Raw genomic sequence first — 22,355 nt, 5'->3', positions numbered from 1 at the left:
TTTTCAACTGGCTATTACTCTAAGTCTTCTGCCTTCCAGAAACCACACAGCTTTTCAGAGTTGATGCATCCTTTGAGGATGTAAGAAAGCTATCTCTTCTGCACCCCAATCTGCTTTGTGACCCTCCTTTCTTACTCTGTTCTCAGGATGCAGCTTCCCCCAGGAAGAAAAGAGCGGGGTCTGTTCAGAGCTCTGTGGCAATGATTAATAAATCAGCTCTATTGTACCAGTAACAAGAGGATCTCAATTCTCTATTAGGCTTCTTGGGCACTGCTATAATACAAAAAGAAAAAAGTCAGTACTTCAAAAAGACCAATTGGCTGTGTCATATTGGTTTAAGTTTTTATCCAAGGATGATTAAAGAGCTTTCACTTACTCTCCTTCACACGCCTACATATTTGTGCTAACTTCCCTTCTCCCCACACCAAACAACAGATTCAGAAGAATAAATAGTCAAGGCTAACAACGTAATCAAAAAAACAATCTCTAGAGAGAAGGAAAAAGTTATTGCCAGACACAGGAAAAACAAGAAACATGTTAGGAGAAAAAAGTTATCTTTAAAAAAAGAAAGAACAACTTGCACAGCAAAGTTTTCTAATATATAAATGCTTGATTGCTATGTATTCAACTGTTTGCTTAGTATGATGCATTTTCAGGTATATTGAGTACAACAGGTAAGTAAGGTGATTAATGAGAAGTTTCTTTTGTTTGATTGGTTCAACACACAAGCAAACTCCAGAGCATTGCCAGTACCGTAGAAGACAAGTTAAATAGAACAGCTACTAAAAAATCGTGCCTTACAATACTGAGTTACTGGGCAATTGCTCTGCTTTTGTTTTTTTCTTAATAAATTTACAGCATTAGATATTTAAAAAAAAAATTGTATAAATCAATGTTTGAGACATTTATGTTCATCTCATCAGGAAAAGTAGGGAATTCTGATGTCCTGAATGAGAGACAGACTCCTGGACATGAACCCACAGTGCTATCTTTACTGACACAACATACAGTTGTTGCACCTCTGCTACTGAATCTCAAAGCAAAATTAAATAATATTAGTAGGTTCAGTAGACAGAAAAACAAAACCAACAAGAATCCCAACACTCATTAAAGAATAGCTACGAATTCGTCAGAAGCTATGCAGTGATTTTCTAGTATATAAAGGCCCATTCTTAACACAAACAGCACACAATAGCCCAGTTAAAATCTTAGCAAACCAACTGAATATTTGAAGAGCAAAATGACTCATCCTATACACAGTATGAATACTGTGAAGGAGGGAAGGGAAGCATGAAGAACATTTTATCTAACGTGAGAAGCAGAAAAGGTGCTTCCTTTAGTATTAGTGGAAGGAAATAGAAGTACTGCTTCATAAGTTATCTTCCAGGGAAAACACTCTGGCAAGGATTATTAAAGAAGATCACACCGTAAATTCAATTAACCCATGGCTGTTGACAAAGTATCACACGTATTCCTATATAGAAAAGGGGAAGCAGTCTACTCTCATTTCTTAGATGTAATCTTCACTTAGATTCAAGACTATTTTCAATCCTACACAGTGCAACTTGACTTCCAGTGGTCCCCAGACACTTGAAATATATAAAGAATCAATGAATACAGAAGACAACTGTTCTCACTGCAGCAGAACTAATGTCATGCTTTCATAAAGTCTTTAATTATATCATTTTTCACTCACAACTTAAAGAGTATAAAAAAGCTAATGAAATTTATTAAGTGATAATTATTAAAGTAATAATGAAATAGCAAATATTGGACAATCATATTTCACAAAAAAGATGAGAATTAAGCCAGAGGTTCCCTTCACATGAAAGTAATTTTTTGGACTGGCTGACATCTACAGTGCTGTACAAAATGTACAGCAGAGCTGACAGAAGACCCAGCAGATTTCCACAACTAACATTTTCCTAAAGTACTTAAAATACCAATTTTCACTTTCGGACTTGAAATACATATAGCATCTAAGCTAAGAGGCGAGCTGAAGACAAAAGTATGCAGTGAAAACAATTTCATCTCAAAAGACAACAACAGCAAAGAAAATACACAATGGTGTACATTCTCTTTGCTGTGCTCATACTGAAAAGAATAACCTTTTGGTGACATACTCAGTTTTAAGCCTTTCAGAAATCCAACTTGACTTTACAAATTATTTACCTATATTCCCTTCAAAGAATACCAACTTGTTTGTAAGACAAGCTTTTCCTTTCTAAAAATGAGCCTGCTTCAGTTTTGTTCAGGTAACTACTAATTATGTTCTTGTACTTTTCTACTAACTTACGTTGCACAGACATCAGATTTATGAGTCTGCAGTTTCCCCCAGTATTTCCAAAAGCCTTCTACAAATTTTGTATCACTTTGCTACCCTTCCTTTCTAAATTATCATGTCAATTTAAGTCAAAGATTACACACTACCTCAGCAATTAGGCTATTTCACCTTGAGTTCTTCTAGAACTCATGGGTGAATTCCTTAGACTTAGCTGTGCTGGTAAGGGTATTGCTGTTCTGTCAATTTATTTGCCACAACCTATTTGTAACTCACCAGCAAAATCATACCACTCTCACTTCAATTTTAGATAAATTTTCTCATGAGTTTCCTTAGAAAAGTAACTCCAGCATTGTATTACCCTATTTCCATCACCAGCCCCGGTGCACAGTGAAGCATGTAAGACACACAGTTTAATTCTTACCTACAAGCAATTCATGGACTAACTTCTGTACAGACTACTTTATATTACCATACACCAAGTGAAGTCCACTTGGTATTCCCTACAAGAGTAACTGCTCTGTTATATAAACATTAGCCACGACAGATAAGATACCCAAGATGAAAAAAAAAAAAAAGGACTGAGTTCCACAGAAAAAGTAAGATCCGAAGGAATTAATTGCTCAGTAGTTTGAACAAGATCTCCTTTTTGAGGCTGAAAGATTTTTCTTATTTTTTTTTTTAAAAAAAGGAAGGATAACGTGAATCTGTGTTGCTGATAGTTGAGATCTATTGAAGACCAGCAAAGAAATACAACAACGTTTAAAACCATGCCATGTTTTGGAATGCATTTAATAGAGGCTTCTTTCAGCCTGGAGAAATGGCACAAATACAAACCTGCCAAACTCATTAAAAGAAAAACAGATTGATTCTGTTTAACAGGATTATACTGCTAACAAAGTCTGCTCTTTAAAGTTACAAATGATAGGCAAGAGAAACTTCACTCCTAGCAAAACACCTATCTGGCTAGAACACCTGTACAGAGTGACTTCTAAAAAAATGAGCACTGCACATTTAAAAGTATATTCTAACCTCTGGATGAAAATTGGAATGGAAGCTAGTGAGATATGTAAGCTATTACACTACATGATCATACTAACCATTTTGAAATTCCATAGAACAGTTGTTTCATAATGAAGGAGAGCTTTTATTTTGGATTGCTTAAGGTACACGTTCCAGTTTTTCCAAAACCTAGACTACATAGACCAAACCTACTGTAAGGGATCCAAAGTCCTCTTCAGCTTCTGCCACCAAATACAAATGTCACCATTTAACTTTCCTTATTTGCCATTCAGGTAGTTACTCAGGTAGTTATAAAAATCATTGCACTAAAAGTTTATTACCTAAGATATGTAAAACTAAGCTATTAATCCAGAATACTGATACATTTCATGAAAAGACACTATTTCTTTATTGTTTAGGATAAAGAAAACTGCTACCTGGAAGTACCATTTTCCTCATCTCCACGAAGAGGAAAGGATCCTAGCCAACTAGCTTAGACTAAATTAAATTCTCAGCAACTATCACTTGACTAGAAGTCTTCTTGCTCATGCAATTTTCTACCAGTTAGATATCAGGAAAGTACAGATGCCAGCACTTCCTATTAACTATTTGAGGATTCCTACAAACTGAATTGGGAAATACAGGGTGAGAGCTGTATATACATTCCAACTTCTTTATCTTCAAACCTCTGGGTTACTGAGTACACTGTACTGTCTCAAAACTTTCTACTGCACATAGAGCTAAGTGAAACAATGAATGTTCATTGAGATACAGAAAAGTGCAGTGGCACACAGTTGAAAAGTCTTGAATGTCAGCAGTTGTTCCATGGAACATCTGAAAAGAGACTGCAGCAAGAGTCAACCCCTACTGATGTTTCTCAATTGCGTAATTCACAGACTACATCAATACTAAAAATAAATTAATTAGTCTTAAAAAATATTCCAGGCTGGGGTATGATTTAAGGCCAGGAATCATTTCTAAGAAGCAGTCTGGATGCAGCCACCCAAGTACTGCAGAGTAAGAGGGTTGTACAAGTATTGACACAGGTTGTAGAAAGTCAGCTGGTCTTAGTGCCAGAAAACATTCATCATCCATTCAGTTTACTAGTATAGTGGAAGCCAGTTCAAGCAGGGTGTGGCTACATGCAAGAAAAGCTTAAAAAGATAAGTAATGAAGTCTCATGTTTACAGTATTTTATAGGTGGGAGAGACTGCATCAAATCTTTTAACACAGCAAGAGAGTTGAAATCAGATCTTTTCACTGCATAGGTGAATGCTTCTTATCCTGACCTGACTGGAAAAAGTGCAACAGGAACAAGAGAAACACTGCCTCCTTGCATGTGTTGTAATACCTCAGAGAGGCAGCATGAAAACAGAGGGAGTGTCTGCATCCTTTGTAATTTCAACTTTGTGCCTCCCACTTCAACACTGCCTACTTTCTAATTCTAGTATCTCAGTGTGTAGATTTATAATGCGTCTTTTTCCTGCCTCTCTTTGAATTTAACAAAATAGAAATTTTGTTACAGTTTAGGACTGTGGGTTCCATGGGGAAGTAAAGAACCTGAAAGATAAATACTTAAACATTTCAATATTTTAACGTCCGTATCATCTTACAAAACTATTCAATACGGGACAAAACATTAAAATACACATTATGTTCCTTATTTGTAATTTTCCTCACTAGCAAGATGACTGAAAATGATGCCCACTCTTGCAAATGGAAACATCAAATTATATGGGGGAAAAAATGGAAATTATTTTTTAACAACAAAGACAGCTAAAGGTAAGGGAGCAAAGCCAGGCACCTCGAGACAACAGAATACTTTAAATTAGCACTGATGACTGTCAAATTCTCTTAGTCAGAGAAGGAGACCAGTGGGATAAAGAAAAGCTGAAAGGAGCTGAAAAAAATAAATCACTATCTGGAATGAGACACAAAGGAAAAGCTAGAATATTGTCCTGCTGCTTTAGAAAGTAAGGCATTGCTCCTACAACTTATGAATTGTTAACAAAAAAGGCCGAGTTATTTAATTGTTCCATTTCTTGCTGATTCTCATGGGACAATCTGGTTCGCTCATTTCAGCCTCTTACACAGAAAAGCTGCAAATTTAATTTATTTGTATCATCCAAGTATCCAGTGAAAGGCAAGATGGGCATGTAATTGAGCATAAACAGGAAAAGTTGTTCAAAATTTAAGGAAGTAAAAACGGTTTTACAGCTTCGTTTTTTTTTTTTCCATCTGGAAACACTTATGCTCTTGTATCCGTCTTTTCAAATCAGCCAGAAACCAATTAATTCAATTTGAAATGAAAAAGGAAATATTTTTCTTGTTATGATAGCACTTCAAATGTAAGTAAAAGTAAAAAGGGAAGACTACACATTGATTCCATCTGCTGAGGAAAGAAATATCTTAACTCCTGTAAGCCTGCTATAGGCTATATTGTGTTGGACCATAATTCCCACAGTAGCTGACTCATTTCTGAATTCACAGTCATCTTCTGAGTTCTCTCAGGCAAGTATCTGATGAGTGTTTTTCATTTCTATACACGAAATACACCACTTCATCATTTTCCTTTCCTACTTCATTTCTTTTCCCAAGATGCATTTTTTTAGACAGATCTTTTTTCCCCCCCTTACTTTCCTGGGAATGTAAACCAAACAATTGAACTGGATTCTGAATTGTTAGAAGGACAATGATTTTTCATTTTTTATCTTTCAGACTAAAGAAAACTTAAAAAAAACAAAACAAAACAAAAAAAACTTTACTCTGATCTTTCTTAATAGATAAGTAAAAATGGTTTTTGTTTTCTTCCCCTTAAACTGTATATTTCTAACTCACAGTTTCCAGTTGCAAAGTCAGACTACTTGTATGAGTCTTTCCACAGCAAGCTTCTACAAAATGGAATGGAATTTTGATTGGAACAACCCAAGCGCCTTCTATTTTTAATTTAATGCTATTTAATCTCTTTTTAAATGTCACTAAATTGGAGTTTCATTGTTAAAGCACTACATCCTTAAAATAAGTAAAAGGTACCTAAGTCAGATGTGTAATTTGCTAGATCCCAGGCTGTCTCAGTTTTGGCTGAGAAAGAGTTAATACCTATCTTATCCTAACATTTGCTTTCATTTTTTTTCAGTATCCCTCATTCCCTCTTTGCCAATCAGTACAATTTCTGAAATAATGAATGCTCATTTAAGAGTTCTGCAACTAGTTCTCTACGAGATCTTTTTGCAAAAAGCTGCATTTTAATTGACTTATTTTCTCTCTCACCTCCACTTAACACTTTTTTCAAATGCCATGGGAGGAATATTTCTCTTTTAATTTTTCAAAAGTGGTCTTCAGTTTTGTGGTCTTTTCTGCTTCTTCCCTTGCCTTTAATCTTAAGGAGTAAGGAGTATGAGAGAGAACAGCTTCACTGCCACGGGTACCTTTGCAAGCAGCACAGAGATCTAAGCCTGTAATCATCCTAAAGAATTGCAATTCACGGAGACACTTTCTGTTTAATAGTTGCAGGGAGAGCACAGAAATCCAGCTAATGACCTGAAACATATCAGCTCTGTCCATCACCTCCTCTCAGACACCAAGGGTCTGGAAACAACTCTCCCATTACTTCTAACAGAATTCAGCTATGACTTCATTTCTGCAGTACAGCATAACGTAAGAAAGTTTGTCACCCACCCCAGCCACACTAGAATTCACTGTATTCAATAATGAAACTAGCTGTAGGATTAGCTTAATGAAAAAATGAATATAAATCATTTAAATCTCAGAAGAGATTTAAAACAACTATACCTTGTTATTATTATATATTCAATCTATGTGTTATCCAGCCCAAGAAAAACGGAACTACAAATCTGAAAGCAACTACTACAAGCCTGCACTTGTCCACCCTGTACATACTTTAAACCATATACCAACACAGTGCCTAGTCCTCCTTTACAATGATATTTCAACACAGACAGTCAGTTGCATAACACACTATTAATTGATTTATGACTTAGTTATGTCTAGGAACAGACAGAAAATGAGTTGCTTAAGGAGCTCTCTAGAAACCAATCTATTTGTTACTGCTCCTTTTATCCCATGGATCAGTTCTAAAACTGAACCATCTTGGGTCACAGTAATTACCAGTAATGACAAAACCTTGCTAAAAAAATCCAACAATCCAAACCAAAAAGCCCACTAGGAGGGGTGTTTTTCTGTACCTATGTTCTAGGTAAGAATTTACATTAAAATACGGGAGTGTCACCCTCCAGTAAGTACACAAATTCTGTACAGAATTAATCTATACCGTAAGTCCATCAAGCTCATACAGTAACTCAGTCATGAGATCAATCATTCTCTTTAAAAGAACAGGAGTCATCCCATTTTCTGAATTCTTTCAGTTCTTTTCCTCTCATTATTTGTCATCTTTTTATGCTAGTGAAAGAATTTTTAATCTAAGCCAAATATTCTGAAATCTGATGTAGAGATTTGTATGAAGTCATCCGTTGACATTTTAATTCAACTGTACTAGGATTCAGCATAAGCAGGATGCCATCAAATTATTCAAAGAATTGAGAGAAGAGAGCTGTTATTGACATCACAACTGACAGATAAACTTTCATTGATTTTCGTATCTCAGATAATCCATAGGGGAGAGAACCCTGTGGTCACAGTTTGGGGAATGGTGTTAACCAAAATCATTCAAGTGGTCAAGAGACCACTTGGACAGTTACAACATCTGGGAGTGAAGAGACCTCTAGCACACAGAGATGAGCTGGCATGTACCTCTTGGCTTCATTGTAAGGGCATAAAAGGCTGTGTCCAACCTGCTTGTGTACAGACATAGCCTGAGTTACACAGGCAGCCTATCCCATACCGAAGGTGAAACAGTGGGAAGCCAGAACACGTGCTTCTGTCATTCAGAAGATGTGAAGGGTTCAAGACTTACAGCACGAGGGTGGTACTGAGAACAATGCAAATAAAACACAGTCACATTAAGTCTCTGTTTCAACAAGAGCAAAAGGTAGTAGAGGCTGTATTGACTCAGATGATTGCAAAGGGATGCCAAAATATCTAAGATCTGTATACTTTTCAGGAAACAACGCAAAAGTTACAGTAACACATTGTTAAAAGATGGGAGCTGCCTTCAGTTCATTTTTTTAACCTGTGAGGAAAGTAATAATTAAAGTTTTACAAAGAGGCAGCATAATTATCTAGATAGTCTTTCTGTTAATTGCATTTAGAAGCATTATTAGGATCATTAGTGCCCAGCTGCCCTGGAAGCTGGATTTTTTTTTTGTCAGTTTTGGAGATCACTGCTAATTAAGAGGTATAGTATGAAAACTCAACACACTTTTTTTTAAGAGGCCGTTTACATTTTCTTCTGTTTCCTCACATTAGGAGAATCCGAATGCACTGTTTTTCAGCTTATATTTTCATCTCATGTAAAACAAGAATGAAATCACTTTACAATTAGATAAGGTTAAGCTTTAATAATGAACTTTCAAAACACTCTGGAAGAGCAGATAATTCGAGTCCACCTTTGGAAGACACTATAATTATTGCTTTGTTCACTGTTTTAATGAATGAGACTACCACATAAGGTATAAAATAATTCTAAGGTTTATGAGAAGGAAAAAAATTCTCATTTCATTGAGAGAACAGTATTGGTAACAGATGCGTTATTGCTAAGAGAAATTTCTTCGTACAATCTTCCCTGAATAGAACAAATTGGTGCTTCTTTTTGGGTAAAGTTACACTGTTTTCAAGAAACCGATTCTACTCCTTCTGACTCATTCAAGGATTCAGCAGACCCTGAGGCTGCAGAATCACTGGAGACTAATGTAGAAATTACTCTCAACAATGCAAAAAAATTCAATAATTAATAGATCTGATGCATATTAGCCAATAAAAGCTACATTTTTTAATATAGTAGATAAGCACACACCAAAACTAGGTTTGATGCAACTTTTTCATATTGACACTGAAAAAAACAATTTTCAAATGCAAACAAAAAAAAAAAAGAATGTTGTTTAGGAAATGTGCATGCACATACTCAGTCTTTCAACATACTCTACCATTTCCAACCCTCCCTCTACTAATATACTTCTGGCCTAGAGATATGGGAGCATTTTCTCCCCTCTCTCCAGTTTTTGTCCACTTTAATTCTTAACATAAAAGAGACACTCTCAATTCTGATCTTCCAAGACATTCTTTCTGCTTTTTCAGGAGTAGAAAACGTTAATAACAGAAGTTTTTGCATTTCAGAACTCATTTTCTTCACTTTTGCACCACCAAAACCTATACACAAATAAAAAAATAATTTGACTTTTTGAAAAATAGGAAATTCTCACATTCTGTACATCACAGATCAAAAAAAGTAAAACAGAAATTTAGCTCCCAAGAAAGATATGCTTCCCTGTCTTTGGAACAAAGCAATGGCCTATAAATATAATTTAATTTCACAGACATTCCCACAGTTTTCCAACAAACAACCTGGCAGTTTTGGCATTCAGTACTGAGGTCACAACACTGAACTAACGTGACTTCTACACAACCACTTGTAAGTAAGCGGGCCAAACAAATGACCATTTATCACTGCAATCATTATCTCAAGGAAATAGTGAAAGAATTACAATCAGCTCCACAAGGCCCTCAGTACATCATAGGGAAAAGAAATCCAATCTTCAGTGGTCATATTTCTTGTCTATAAGAACACCTTTTTAAAGAAAACTATTTAAACAACTAAGAAATTTGATTGCCTTCTGTCAAAGGAAAAGACTGTGCTGCTAGCAATCAAAATCAAGAAAGGTAGACTAAGTTAGTTAACATGACATTTTGAAATAGGCTTTTTGGGTAATAAATCATGGATCAGAATCACTTCTCTGCATTTTTGTGCAATTCTGTCTAAGCAACGTTAATTCACTTCACGTGTGGGCATTTCAACTGCAGTGGCACACTGACTATGGGAAAGAGTATTTTAAAAAACAAATTCATTGTGATATAAGGAAATGATATTTATAAAGATATGCTATAGAGCAACTTTAAAAACCAACCATTTGAAACGTGTCATGATTAGCAGTTGCTTTTTCTTCTCCCACTCCTTCCAAAACAAAAACAAACAAACTAGGGAGGGCATACCTCATATCTTCTGAAAAGGATTCATTGCTTTTTTTGTTCAATGCTCCCCAACTAAGTTTAAAGAACTGTAAAACTTGAAAAACTTAAAAACCTTTAAAGAATGACTGCATTATTGGATAACTTGTATTAGGGAAGAAAAACAAAAGTCTGAAAAACTGATTATTTATTTCAAGTACCATCTAGGACACCGAAAAAATACTGTCCTGCTTTTTTTCCTTTTCTTCTTATTTATATGCATATATAAATATTTTTTTGAAAGAAAGATGATATTCTGAATGGTACCACAGATTTCTGAATAAACAGGTCATTGTAAACAGGTCAAGAAAAAAGGCTCAGACTAAATAGTCAATAATTCTGAGGAAAGAAAATGGTAAGAAATCCCTTAGACTTAACCAAAAGTACAAATTTTTCTCATTATAAATAAAACATGTTCTAAAAGCTAAAAGATAGAAGAATAATGTAACATGCTTTAAAAAGCACAGATACTCAAGACTTAATTCTCTTGAGTCTTCGTAATTGGTAGCATGATTCACTACACTACTTCACTACTTACACACACACACTCATAATGTATAACAGTATAAGGAAGGCCAGTATTTTTATATCCTTTGGTTTTGTAAGAACGTGCTTCCATTATACATAATTCTCTCCAACTTAACCCATCTTAACATCCCTTAGAATATTATTGAACAGCCTCTCCTAATTTGCAGTTAAATGCAAGTCTTATATCAAGAAACAGAATTGTCATTAAACTCAATTTCAGGCATATTCTAGAGCTGCTCATTTATTATCTAAATCACCTTAATGAAATCTGGTATTAGTTTCTCTGAACTTCACAAATAATTACTTCTACATTTGCTGACCCAGAAAATTACAAACTGAACTGGAATTACACTTCTTGTGGTCTAAGTTGCTAGTCAAAAAACTAAGCTTACACATTTGATGCTTGCTCAAATTTACCATTTCTGGCCAAAGGCTAGAGGATCAGTGATTCAGGGTGCTTACATGTGACTGGAGAATAATCTCTAGGAAACATCTCATGTCTACTGTTAAATCTGTGCTTACTAACATGAAGGCAGAAAGACATGGGTAAAGATAAGTCTTCATACTGAAAATGTGTTTGGCAACTTAGATAACAAAGGTACATGAGGTTATAAAACAAAATTTGTGCAAGCAAACTGCTATACCTACATCCTTCCTTTTATAAAGGGAAATAGAGAATTTAGAGAGGTAAAAGAATTTCCACCCACAAACAAACAAGAAGGCAAGTCAAACACTGGTCTGAAGGAAATATTTTTTTGTAAAGCAGCATTTTCAAACCTGAAAAAAGGTTAAACTGTACTTTTACCTAATACCAGGCAGTATAAAATAGAAGCTTCATTATCTTATCCATGGTCTGTCAAGGCTTCATGCTAGTTTTCTTATCAAGGTTGTTCAACGTATCTATAAATGGGAAGGTAAATATGGGAGGAGAGCTACTCTTTTTAATTCAATCTGCCTCTAGCTAGAAAGTGTCATCTTGAATGACAATCCAATTTATCATTTACGAAAATGCATCACTATACTAAACAGTTTTATCTACACAGTTTAATGTCTGTAATAGACTTCCACAGAAAGTATCTGTAACGATTGTCATTAGACCTGCCATCTTCTACATTCAAGAGGGCATTAAATAACTTAGCAGTTTTGTCTAATACAACTTGTCTAAGACAAGTTTAAAAGTAATTAAGAAATATCATTTATAAAAAGGCAGAATAACATGAACACGAAATAAAAATCAATATTCTCCATGGGAAGAAGTTTCGAAGTATGAACTATCATCTTTAACACTTAACTCACCAAAATTCAATCTCCTGTACTAAGACTTGTTCAACTAATTAAGGGAAGACTATGCAACCAATAAGTATAATAAAGGCACTGACAGAGAGAAACAAAAATACATTCCCCTCTCCCCCTCCACTGCAGAGCTGCTACCAGTTCTAATCACTCTCATAAGCCTTGAATATTCTGTTTACGGGCAAGAGAACAAGTTGCTTAAATCCCATATTCAGTGAGGAGCTGCTACAGTATTCATTACCCCTGAAGTTTTTTGAAAATAGAAGCAGCGAAGAGTCAAAGAATTAAGTTGTTGTGTACAGAGTAAAGCATGTATCTAGGAAGAGATTTCAACAATGCCAGTATTCTGGCAACACAAAAGCTTCTGATCATTAAAATGGTCATACTATGGTGAATCAAAGTACCAAGTGTTTTGCCCATAATATTGAGGCTAGCATGGCAAATACACAAAAGACAGAAGGTAATCCAACTAGAAGACAAATAGGCAACAGTTTATAAATGTTTGTTTAAAATCTTACAGTAGAAGTATCTACTAAGAATAACAACACTACAGAGCCAAGTTTTATTACTAATACATTAAAGGGCTTATTTTCATTTCACTATACAGCGAAAATGTTACATAGAAGTTGGAGAATCAGGTTGCTTTGTTTTCTTAAAAAAAAAAAAGGAGATTAATGACTGAAGAGAGACATGCACTTGTGAAATGTGAAAAAAAATTTAAGCATTGGAAAATATTAGTGGAGTAGAAAAAATGGAACATACACTGCTAAGGGTGTCTATATTATCTCAATTTTTCCTTGGGACTTTTTAAACTACAAAACTAAGAATGTTTTTTTCTAATGAAACATAACAAAGAAAACCGAGTTCTAGAAGTGTGTATTTTCTCATTCTCTGTATCAGAAAATATGATGTTAGGTGATACATAAATATTTACGTGCAAATATATTTCAAATTTTACATGAAAGAATGAAATGAAAGAAAAATGAAGAAAAATCTACAAAGCAAGAAAACACATACCTGATATACCCTGAGACTCTGCCTGGAGATCACAGTACCACAGTCTGTTCACTGGATCACACCCTTCTCGAATGGACAGCAAGACATATCGACCATCATCAGATATCTATAAATTAAGGAGAAAATAAAATAAAAAATCCAAGTTGAAAAGGCCAAGTTGAAAATCCCTAAAACTCTAGTAAAAAATTAGTTAATGCTACAATTAATTGAATGAACAGATGTATGAGAACTGACCAAGAATCCTCACTCACCGCTTATATCCGCAAATAACAGAAGTATAAAAATTTAAGTTGATTAAAACAAAACAGCTGTATCTATTGATTCCCATCTTTGACTAAAAAAAGTTGTTTATTATTAAACATATTTGATCTAAAAGAGTCTCTGCATAAGGCAAACATATATGCTATGTCAATTTATTTTTAATATAAGAAGCCAAGCACTGCCCTACTGTCCTTTACAGCAGCACACACAAGAGAAGGATTTAACAAGATGATAAAAGATAGCTTTGGATTCATATTTTGCCTAATTGCAATGAACTTCCAAAGGTAGCTCTAAAAGTCTCTCCCTCAGAGTTGCAAAGAGACTGGCTGCTCTCCTCCCAGTCACTTAAAAAATAATTGTTTTTATCATTTTCATAAGGTTCACATATAAATCTAGTGCTGCTAAATGAACATTATAAGATACAAACACATTCTAAATTTTCAGATGAAGCTTTTTGTTCTGCCATTACAGAAACACAAGATAAAATCTCCAAAGTTGTGTCTGGTACACAAAGTTGCCATTTAAGCCTTTTTCTTCTGCTCAGTTTTTGCAAACATAACTTGCTTCCTTGCAAAGCTTTTGAAAGTGCAAGTCCACAAAGGAAGGCATAATATAACAGGAAGTCATCAATTTCAAGTTTCCCTTTTCTTACTAAGTTCTTTTGAGCTTATTCCAAAATTACCAGATTTATATGTTTTATTAACATCTAATGTAGAAGACTGTCTACATTCTTACACAAAAATATCTAATGGAAATTTAAACCTGTAGTTACAAAACATGAAACTGAACTCTGAAAACTCTCCATTTGGCACTAAACATCTTCAAAAAGTCCTTATTCAGCAACCGTAGTCACTGCATAGGCTTATTTCAGTTAACATTCATAACATTAGTTGTGCAAAGTTTTCTTAGAATTAGTTAGCAAAATAAATTTCAGGAATATTAGCCTGTAGCTATACAGTTATTCAAGCAGATCCATGGTTTTGAAGGCACAAAGAAACACTGTAGAATACAGTACCTAATCTCAGTATGTGGAAACTAACTAAAAAAAAAAATAAAACCAACAAACAAGCATTTCCAAGTTACATTTTTTATAAGTATTTTTTATCAACCAGGAATTATGCCACGAAAGAAAGGCCATACATCTGCAAGCTTACTAGATGAACAGCAAAGAACACCCAAGATTCCTACAGTAGGCAATACTGAGACATTTTACCACCTCCTTCCCAGGTGGATTATGCTCAGGAACGGAAATCAAGGCTAGGTGATCTCTTTTAGAGATCCACTGAAAGTGTCAGTTTTAATTAAACTAAACCACTGCAATATGTTGGTTAAATAACTGTTCATACCTGTACGAGCTCAACGTTTCTTTCTCTTCCTCACTAATTCAAGAAATACGCTACTGGCAAGTGGAATACACAAATACATATTGCAGTAGAAGTCAATAGTAAGACACAAGCAAGTCTTTCAGTCATAGCCAGAACCCACACAGATTTGTTCTTTGATGCTATGAATTAAGAGCTAACTGAAAACCGCTCACTTCACACAAGACAGAAAACTTATTTGCCATTTTCTCATGTGCTGTCATAGCAAGGGCAATTCAGAACCTCTCATGACAGCAAATTTGAGCACATCTAATCAGTTTTTCCTTCCATGTTCCCAGCTGAGTGAGTGAAGAGTTGATAGCAGTTTATGTTTAATTTGAAGTAGGAACTCCCAAATCACATTCGTGGTGGGATGCCAATTATGTCTGCCTCTATCGCTGAAGATGTTTTTACATCAGTGAGTTCTATAACCCAAAGGAATATGATAAAAACAGGACGAGACACTGTTGACTGCTGCATGCTAAAATGTTTAGTACTATATTGCAGATTTAGAAATCTACACTGCAAAGTTACAGTTTGATGAACAAATTTTGGCAGCAGCACCAGGGTATGTCATCTCCCCCTCTAGCTCTTCTTTCTGCTAGGGTTACTTGTATACATGCAAGTTCTTTCCCCTAACCATACAGGTTAGGGCAGGCATTTATTATCTGTGTGATTTATTATCACACTGAATTACTGATCCAGATGAAAAAAATAACATGCTCAAAAACAAGCCCCCACTGCTTCATGCAGAAAAAGAAAAACTTGGACGAGAAGAAAAAAAAGAGAGAGGGAACGAAATATATAGAGAAAGCCTCCTTTGCCAGACCAGTATCTCAATTCACTGGGCAGCTGCACAAATGGCTGAGTTAAGATACTGTACTGAGCAACTGGAAATATGAGTAATAGAGGCAGAGATTGCTTTGAAGGCAGCTCAGCTGCTATGCCCCAGCTTTTCTATGCTGTAAACAGACTAGTTATCCAAATGACAAAAGGAAATAGGATTTCCCAAGAACATTTGGGCTATCCTTAAATAGATACATCTTAATAAGGTAAACTGCACCCTTGCTCTTGGCCCACAAACTTATGAATTGAAATGTCATACCAGCACTTCACTCAAGTCTCAGAATGCATTCATAGTTCAATATTAAAAAAAAGACAGCTGTAATGTCAGAGCTGACAGTCTGACTCAGAAGTAAATCTGTGTTTCCCTTCATCCTAGATGGAAAGAAACACACTGAGAATTTCTAAGAGATTTGGAACACTAGTCAGTTTGCATTTTCTCTCATTGATATGATTTCTGTTATTTCAGACAACATGCACTGATAAAAGGTAAGGAAGTTATAAAGCAATTAAACATCTTAATCTGACACTTAGTTCCTGTTAAAATAAGACAGAAGTAGTCCTAAAGCCTTTCAACTGGAGTTGACTCTTGAATCCACTCAGTGCTTTTCAAAACTTCAGTTAACAATGAAGATTTTTACTGGAGTAACGCAGCAACAATCCTTAACACAGCACTGGTAAAGGAAGTTTTATTTCAAAGACACAGTGTAAGTACATAGTTTGTAGTTTTGCAGCCACTGTTCAGTCATGTGGCAATTTTGAATTCATTATTTCAGCACCATTTTCAGTGACTATCTCTACAGTGTACAAAGAAATATCACTGCAATAGCTTTACTCACCAGCAGTGCTTTATTTGTTTCATGGATTACACCTTATAAACCAAGCTTCTTCTAGAAAGACTTTATAGGGGAGCATTTTTTGTTTTCAATAGCAGTTTTGTTTCCTATTGCCTGTTCTGTCAACTTCCAGGAAAGGTAACCACTCCTTAGAAAAATACTCAGGGAGAAAGCAGTTTTCTTGTGGCTTAGGTAAGTTAATAGATATAAACATTTATTTAAAGTCCAAGAAATGCATGCACATAAAAAGAGCTTTGCAACTACATAACCATATTTTGTAAAAGAAAGAAAAATGTAATTTATTCTGCAAGTTATTTAAGGAACCCCAAGTAGTCCTATCTTCTGCTATTTACAATAGCAGTAACAATCTATGAGGATCCACAGCAAAAGTGAAGTTAAATATTTTGTCTCATAGAAAACTGCTCCAGATCTAAAATTCATACATAATTAAACAAGCAAACAAAAAAGAACAAACAGGAGAAGGCTGCAAGGTTTTCTGACTTCCTGGCTTTATGTATTACCCCTCAACTAAAAAGTCAATAGGAAAGACATTAAAATGCTTTTCTTCCAAGTAAAGTGGCTTGACAGCAACTCCTGTGAAAATTAATTCTAGTTATTTGAGTACTACCTGGATAGTTACCACTGAAAGATTTAGAACAGGGAATAGCTCTCTATTTTTACTTCACAAACACAGGTCCTTTGAATGGCTATTATTATGGCAACTATATGTTCTTTACCATTTTAAACTAAACAACCACAAGTTTTATCACTTTTTCCTCTGTTATCAAGGTAGAAAAACTCCTAATCATTGCATAATTTGCTTCTGCATTATTAAAAAAAATGAAGTAAAAATCATACAATAATATGCCTACATCCAGAATAAAATAAACTGACCTCTCTTCTTTAACTGCAGATATTAACACCATTACAGCCCGCATCCTGACCTGCATCTATGTTACCTTTGTGAACTACTGCTTTACTTCAAAAACCAGTGTCCTCTGTATATGGAACAAGGTTAACTGCCATTACTAACACATTTCTAATAAAACAAAGTAAACAATAGAGCCAAATTGTCAAAGTAAGAACTGCACTCTATGCGCTCAGACATAGGAACAACAAACCTTTCAGGGAAAGCAAGATGGGTGGCAGTAAAGATAAAGCAATGCTGTCTGTGACAATAGCTAGAAATTAAAAACTCATAGCATTGGTAAGCTACACTTTAATACTACAGTTTTCATTACATGCTATGCATACAACAGTTTGAAACCATGAGGAGCGATGGCGTAAAAACTTTATTTCCTCCTATAAGTATTCATTTACAAATGTAGGAAGCCATCAGTATAATACAGACAGATGACAGCTGTTATTTCCAAATCTTTACATACATGCTGCAAAAATGTTGGGCATGATTTCACCAAACTTGAACCTGAAGAATCTACATGCAAAAGACACTTCAGACTGATATAGAAATTACCTGCCTTTCATCACTTACAAATACTTCAAATCTTCCTAACTGATAAATAAATTAAAATCCAGGCACAAAAAAAAAAAAAACAACAACATCAAAAACCACAAGCCTTCTGCAGAAGGAGATGTAAAAACATCCAGTGAAATCTGTCAAAACACTTGGTCAATAAGAAATCAGAGCAATTTTGTCTAAACAGCCTCAAGTGTTCCAGTGTCAAAGATGTGCCACAAAGTGCTGCCTGCATGATGACAGTCAAGAATCCCCACTGTAATCTTCCAGCCATTCAAATTCTGCTTTTATTAACTTATTGTTTGAAAAAACAAAGCTCCTTCCTTTCCTACAAGAGGAAATTAGGTAAAGCATTCTTAAAGTTTTCGCTTGTATGTTTTAAAGTCACTCAAACTAGCATATAGTTCCAGCAAAGTGCAAGGTTTTGCACTTGGGCTGGAGGAATCCCAGGCATATACACAGACTGGGAGGAGCAGTCCTTGAGAGTAGCCCTGCAGAGAAGGACCAGGAGGTCCTGGTGGATGAAAAACTTAACATGAGCCAGCAGTGTGCTCTTGCAGCTCGGAAAGAAAATGGTATACTGGGTTCCATCAGCGAAGGGGGACAGGGAGGCGACTGTCCCTCTCTACGCTGCCCTCGGGAGGCCTTATCTGGAGTACTGTGTCCAGGTCTGGGGCTTCCAATACAAGAAAGACAGGGAGCTATTAGAAAGGTCCAGAGGAGAGCCACAAAGATGATCAGAGGGCTTACGGACCTCCCCTATGAAGACAGGCTGAGGGAGCTGGGCTTGCTCAGCCTGGAAAAAAGAATAAGTCTTCCAGTACCTAAAGGGAGCCTACAAACAGGAGGGGAGTCAACGCTTTACAAGGGTAGATAACAGCAGGACAAGAGGAAATGGTTTTAAGTTGAAGGAGGGAAGATTTAGGTTGGATGTCAGGGGGAAGTTCTTTACAGAGAGTGGTGAGGTGCTGGAACAGGCTGCCTAAAGAAGTTGTGGGTGCCCCGTCCCTGGAGATTTTCAAGGCCAGATTGGATGGGGCCCTGGGCAGCCTGGTCTAGTATTAAATGGGGAGGTTGGTGGCCCTGCCTGAGACGGGGGGTTGCAGCTTCATGATCTTTGAGGTCCCTTCCAACCAAAGCCATTCTACGAGTCTATGATAGTTCCCACTGTATTTTATGTTCTTGAGAAGATGAGAATCCCCTGAAGAATGCTACAAATAATTATTTTGTTACCTATTTGTGTCACGCTGGTTTAATAAATTAGATTTTTTAAATTAGAAGACCTAACAGTGGGTGACTACAGGAATGCGGGATTTCTGGATCAGGTCCATTAGAAACCTTTCTATACCGAGAAGCAGGCTTGATATACTCTAAGGATATCATGGTCTTATTGTATGTAAACAACAAGCTAATATGCTCTCCCTTTTCATTTTTCAGCTTAGAAAAATTGCTTTGGGCATTAACTCAGTTTCACTATTCCCTTAATTTCCTACATGAGACAGCCTTGTTCCCAAGTGGAACACAACAATATGCACATGGGTATTTACATGCATCCTCCTTAGTTCTAGTACAGAGTAAAATTTGTAGCCTTCTAAGGTGACAAACTAATGTATTACTTTTTTTTTCCTGTGGTCTTCAGCTTGTTTTCAAGTGCAATGAAAGTCACACGCATGCAAACATATGACACCAGAATAAATTCAGGAGGTTCCAAAGTCTAGGTTAGATCCAATTCCCTTCAAAGCCATTTGGACATTAGGAAGAATTTCTTCTTAGAAAGAGCAGTCAAGCATTGGCACAGACTGCCCAGGGCGGTGGCAGTCACCCTCCTTGGAGGTATTCAAGAACCATGGAGATTTAGCACTGAGGGACATGGCTCCATGGGCATTGGGGAAGGATGGACTAGGTGACCGTAGAGATCAACTCCAACCTTAATGATTCTGTGATACAATGTCTATAAGACATTACACCTACCACAGACCCCCACGCAGCCAGAAAGACCACCTGGCAGTTTTACTTAAGCAAACTGGATGCTCTGAGCCCCTACTGTTCATTCTTCCCCTGTGGATGCTGGACTTTCATGATCTTGTAGTGGAAACACACCACAGCCAGCACATATCCAGCAAAGCTTATTCCTCTGAACTCCGAATTTCATCTGCAAGTTCACCTTCCTTGCTGGGAACTACTGATGTAAACTGACAGTTCTAAACGCTTAAAAAATACTTTTTTTTTTGGTCAGGTTATGGACTGTGCACAGTGTGACAAAAAAAAAAAAACACAAAAAATTGTACTTGCTTCATTGTTGGCAGAATTGGGACAGGAGGGTTCCCCCATTGCCCTCTTTTCATTCCTGTCTGTGCAGTAGGGACTTCGAACACTATCAAACGTGAAAGACTCTCACATAATTTACTGACTAACTTTGAGAATAACAGTGTGTCTGTGAAAGACAGTTATACTATATGAGCCTGGAAAGGAAGCAAGAACATACCACTAACAGAGAGGCAGAAGCCTGGGAAGCTCCTGTTTCAAAGATAATCTGTAACAGTGCAAAAGTTTGGAAAAAAAAAACCCAAAAAACAATAATCATCCTATACTGCCATCTACTGGAAATTCACTCAATCCCCATCCCTGCTTCCTCCAAACCCCTCACTATCCTAGAATCTGCACCAGAAAAACATACGCATTTTCTACACTAATGAAGAGCTTAGATACCATCCTCTTCAAAACTGATCTGGCTATAAATTTGAAGTTTGACTTGCAATAAACATATTTTCTTTCCCCCCCTCACAGGCAATCCATTCCAGTGAGAAGCTGGAAACGCATCTACATTTCTATGTCAACTCAATTTTATGCATTACACATTTTGTTTAAATCAAGCATACTTAGTGCTGGTGTGAACAAGTAGTGTCAACTACTTAAACTGAAGCTATTTTCTTGCATGTTGTTTCATAGATGTAACAAGCTTACAAAATTTTGCTCAACCCTCTTCTGTCCTAATTGGAGACCCAAATTCATTTTTCCATTTAAATATACATCACAGCAACACTCTACTTATTTTTTAAAGTATAATGGCATTATTATAACTTTCTCTGAGAAAGATGCAAGTGAAAAGTGCCTGACATGGACAAGTCAGGTATTTTCCTTCCTCTACCCAACGGCTGCAAAAACCTGCAATATCTGATTTGGAACTTCAAGATCTGATTCCACTACAATGCAAGGTTTGATATTTGAATGTAGACCATCGATAGCATCATCTGACTGACTCCACTGGAACTTGAGTAAAACAGGAGAGAATCTATTTCTATCTGTTTGGGCTAGCTAGGCAGTGTAAAATAAAAATGCTTCTTTATTTATCTTACAAGAATGTAAGTAAGCAGACTTTCATAAAATACTGAGCTGTGCTAGATTTTAAAATCTCTGGCAGAGTGATAGTATCAGATAAGAATATTTAGGGTGGCATCTATATGTCACATAACTTGATTTTTACTAAAGCTATTTTAATTCTTCCCAACTATTTTGTGGTCTTTTCCTTTCTCAGATGCATGCTTTAAAAAAAAAAAAAAAATTGACCAGAAAATTTGTTTGGATGATTCAAAAAGGAGATTTTTGACCTATTTCACAAAGATAAAACCACATTTTACAATCACAATGGTATACAATTGCAGAATATTTGTCTTTTCCTGACCATTAAGAACCATCTTCCATTAATATCAGGGTGCCAGAGCCACATTTTACAGCTGCAGCTGGAAAGATATGAACTATAAACTGTGCATACATTATTAACAGAACTCCTGTTTGTCATCATTCTTCAAGTAGAAGAGATATTTCCTTTTTAGGAAAGAGGCTATGAAAGCAAATAAAAAGAAAATAAATGTGGGGAATACTCAGACAATATGTTTCTTGAAATAGACTTTGTGTAAGAAATGAAGGCTGATGTTCACTGACAAGAAGCAAACAGAACAATGATAAATTTTCCACCAAGTGATCCTCTTTTAACCCAAAATTTACATGAGACAATGTCCTTGAAGAAGGAAAAATGCTGCGTGACTGTCTCATTACAGACTCAAGGACTGATTTAAAGCAGACCAGTCTCACTTTCAGCAATTCTTAGTCAATGATTCCAAGTCAATAAATTTTGGTTCAGTGCTAAGCTCTGCAACTCTAACAGATTCACAGAACGGCTTAGATTGAGAAGAGATCTTAGAACCCATCCAGTTCCAATTCCCTGCTGGGCAGGGTTGTCAGCCACTAAATCAGGCTGCCTAGGGCCTCATCCAACCTGGCCTTGAATGCCTCTAGGGATGGGGCATCCATACCTT

At 36.0% G+C, this 22,355-nt stretch overlaps 1 protein-coding gene across 2 annotated transcripts in view; it reads right to left on the bottom strand.

The window, feature by feature from the left end:
• PREP (prolyl endopeptidase) overlaps positions 1-22,355 on the bottom strand; it is a 98,002-nt gene that overhangs the window by 60,709 nt on the left and 14,938 nt on the right. For both annotated transcript variants that reach the window (XM_031611257.2, XM_090135933.1), the window contains exon 7: positions 13,262-13,367. In XM_031611257.2, coding sequence (XP_031467117.2) covers positions 13,262-13,367 — 106 coding nt within the window. The remainder of the gene's footprint in view (positions 1-13,261; positions 13,368-22,355) is intronic.

This window comes from Phasianus colchicus, chromosome 2 (assembly GCF_987193195.1).
Source record: "Phasianus colchicus chromosome 2, bPhaCol1.hap1.1, whole genome shotgun sequence".
In the NCBI taxonomy this organism is placed as follows: Eukaryota; Metazoa; Chordata; class Aves; order Galliformes; family Phasianidae; genus Phasianus; species Phasianus colchicus.
Note: the sequence above shows the minus strand (reverse complement) of the source record. Positions and strands in the feature narration are given on the sequence as shown.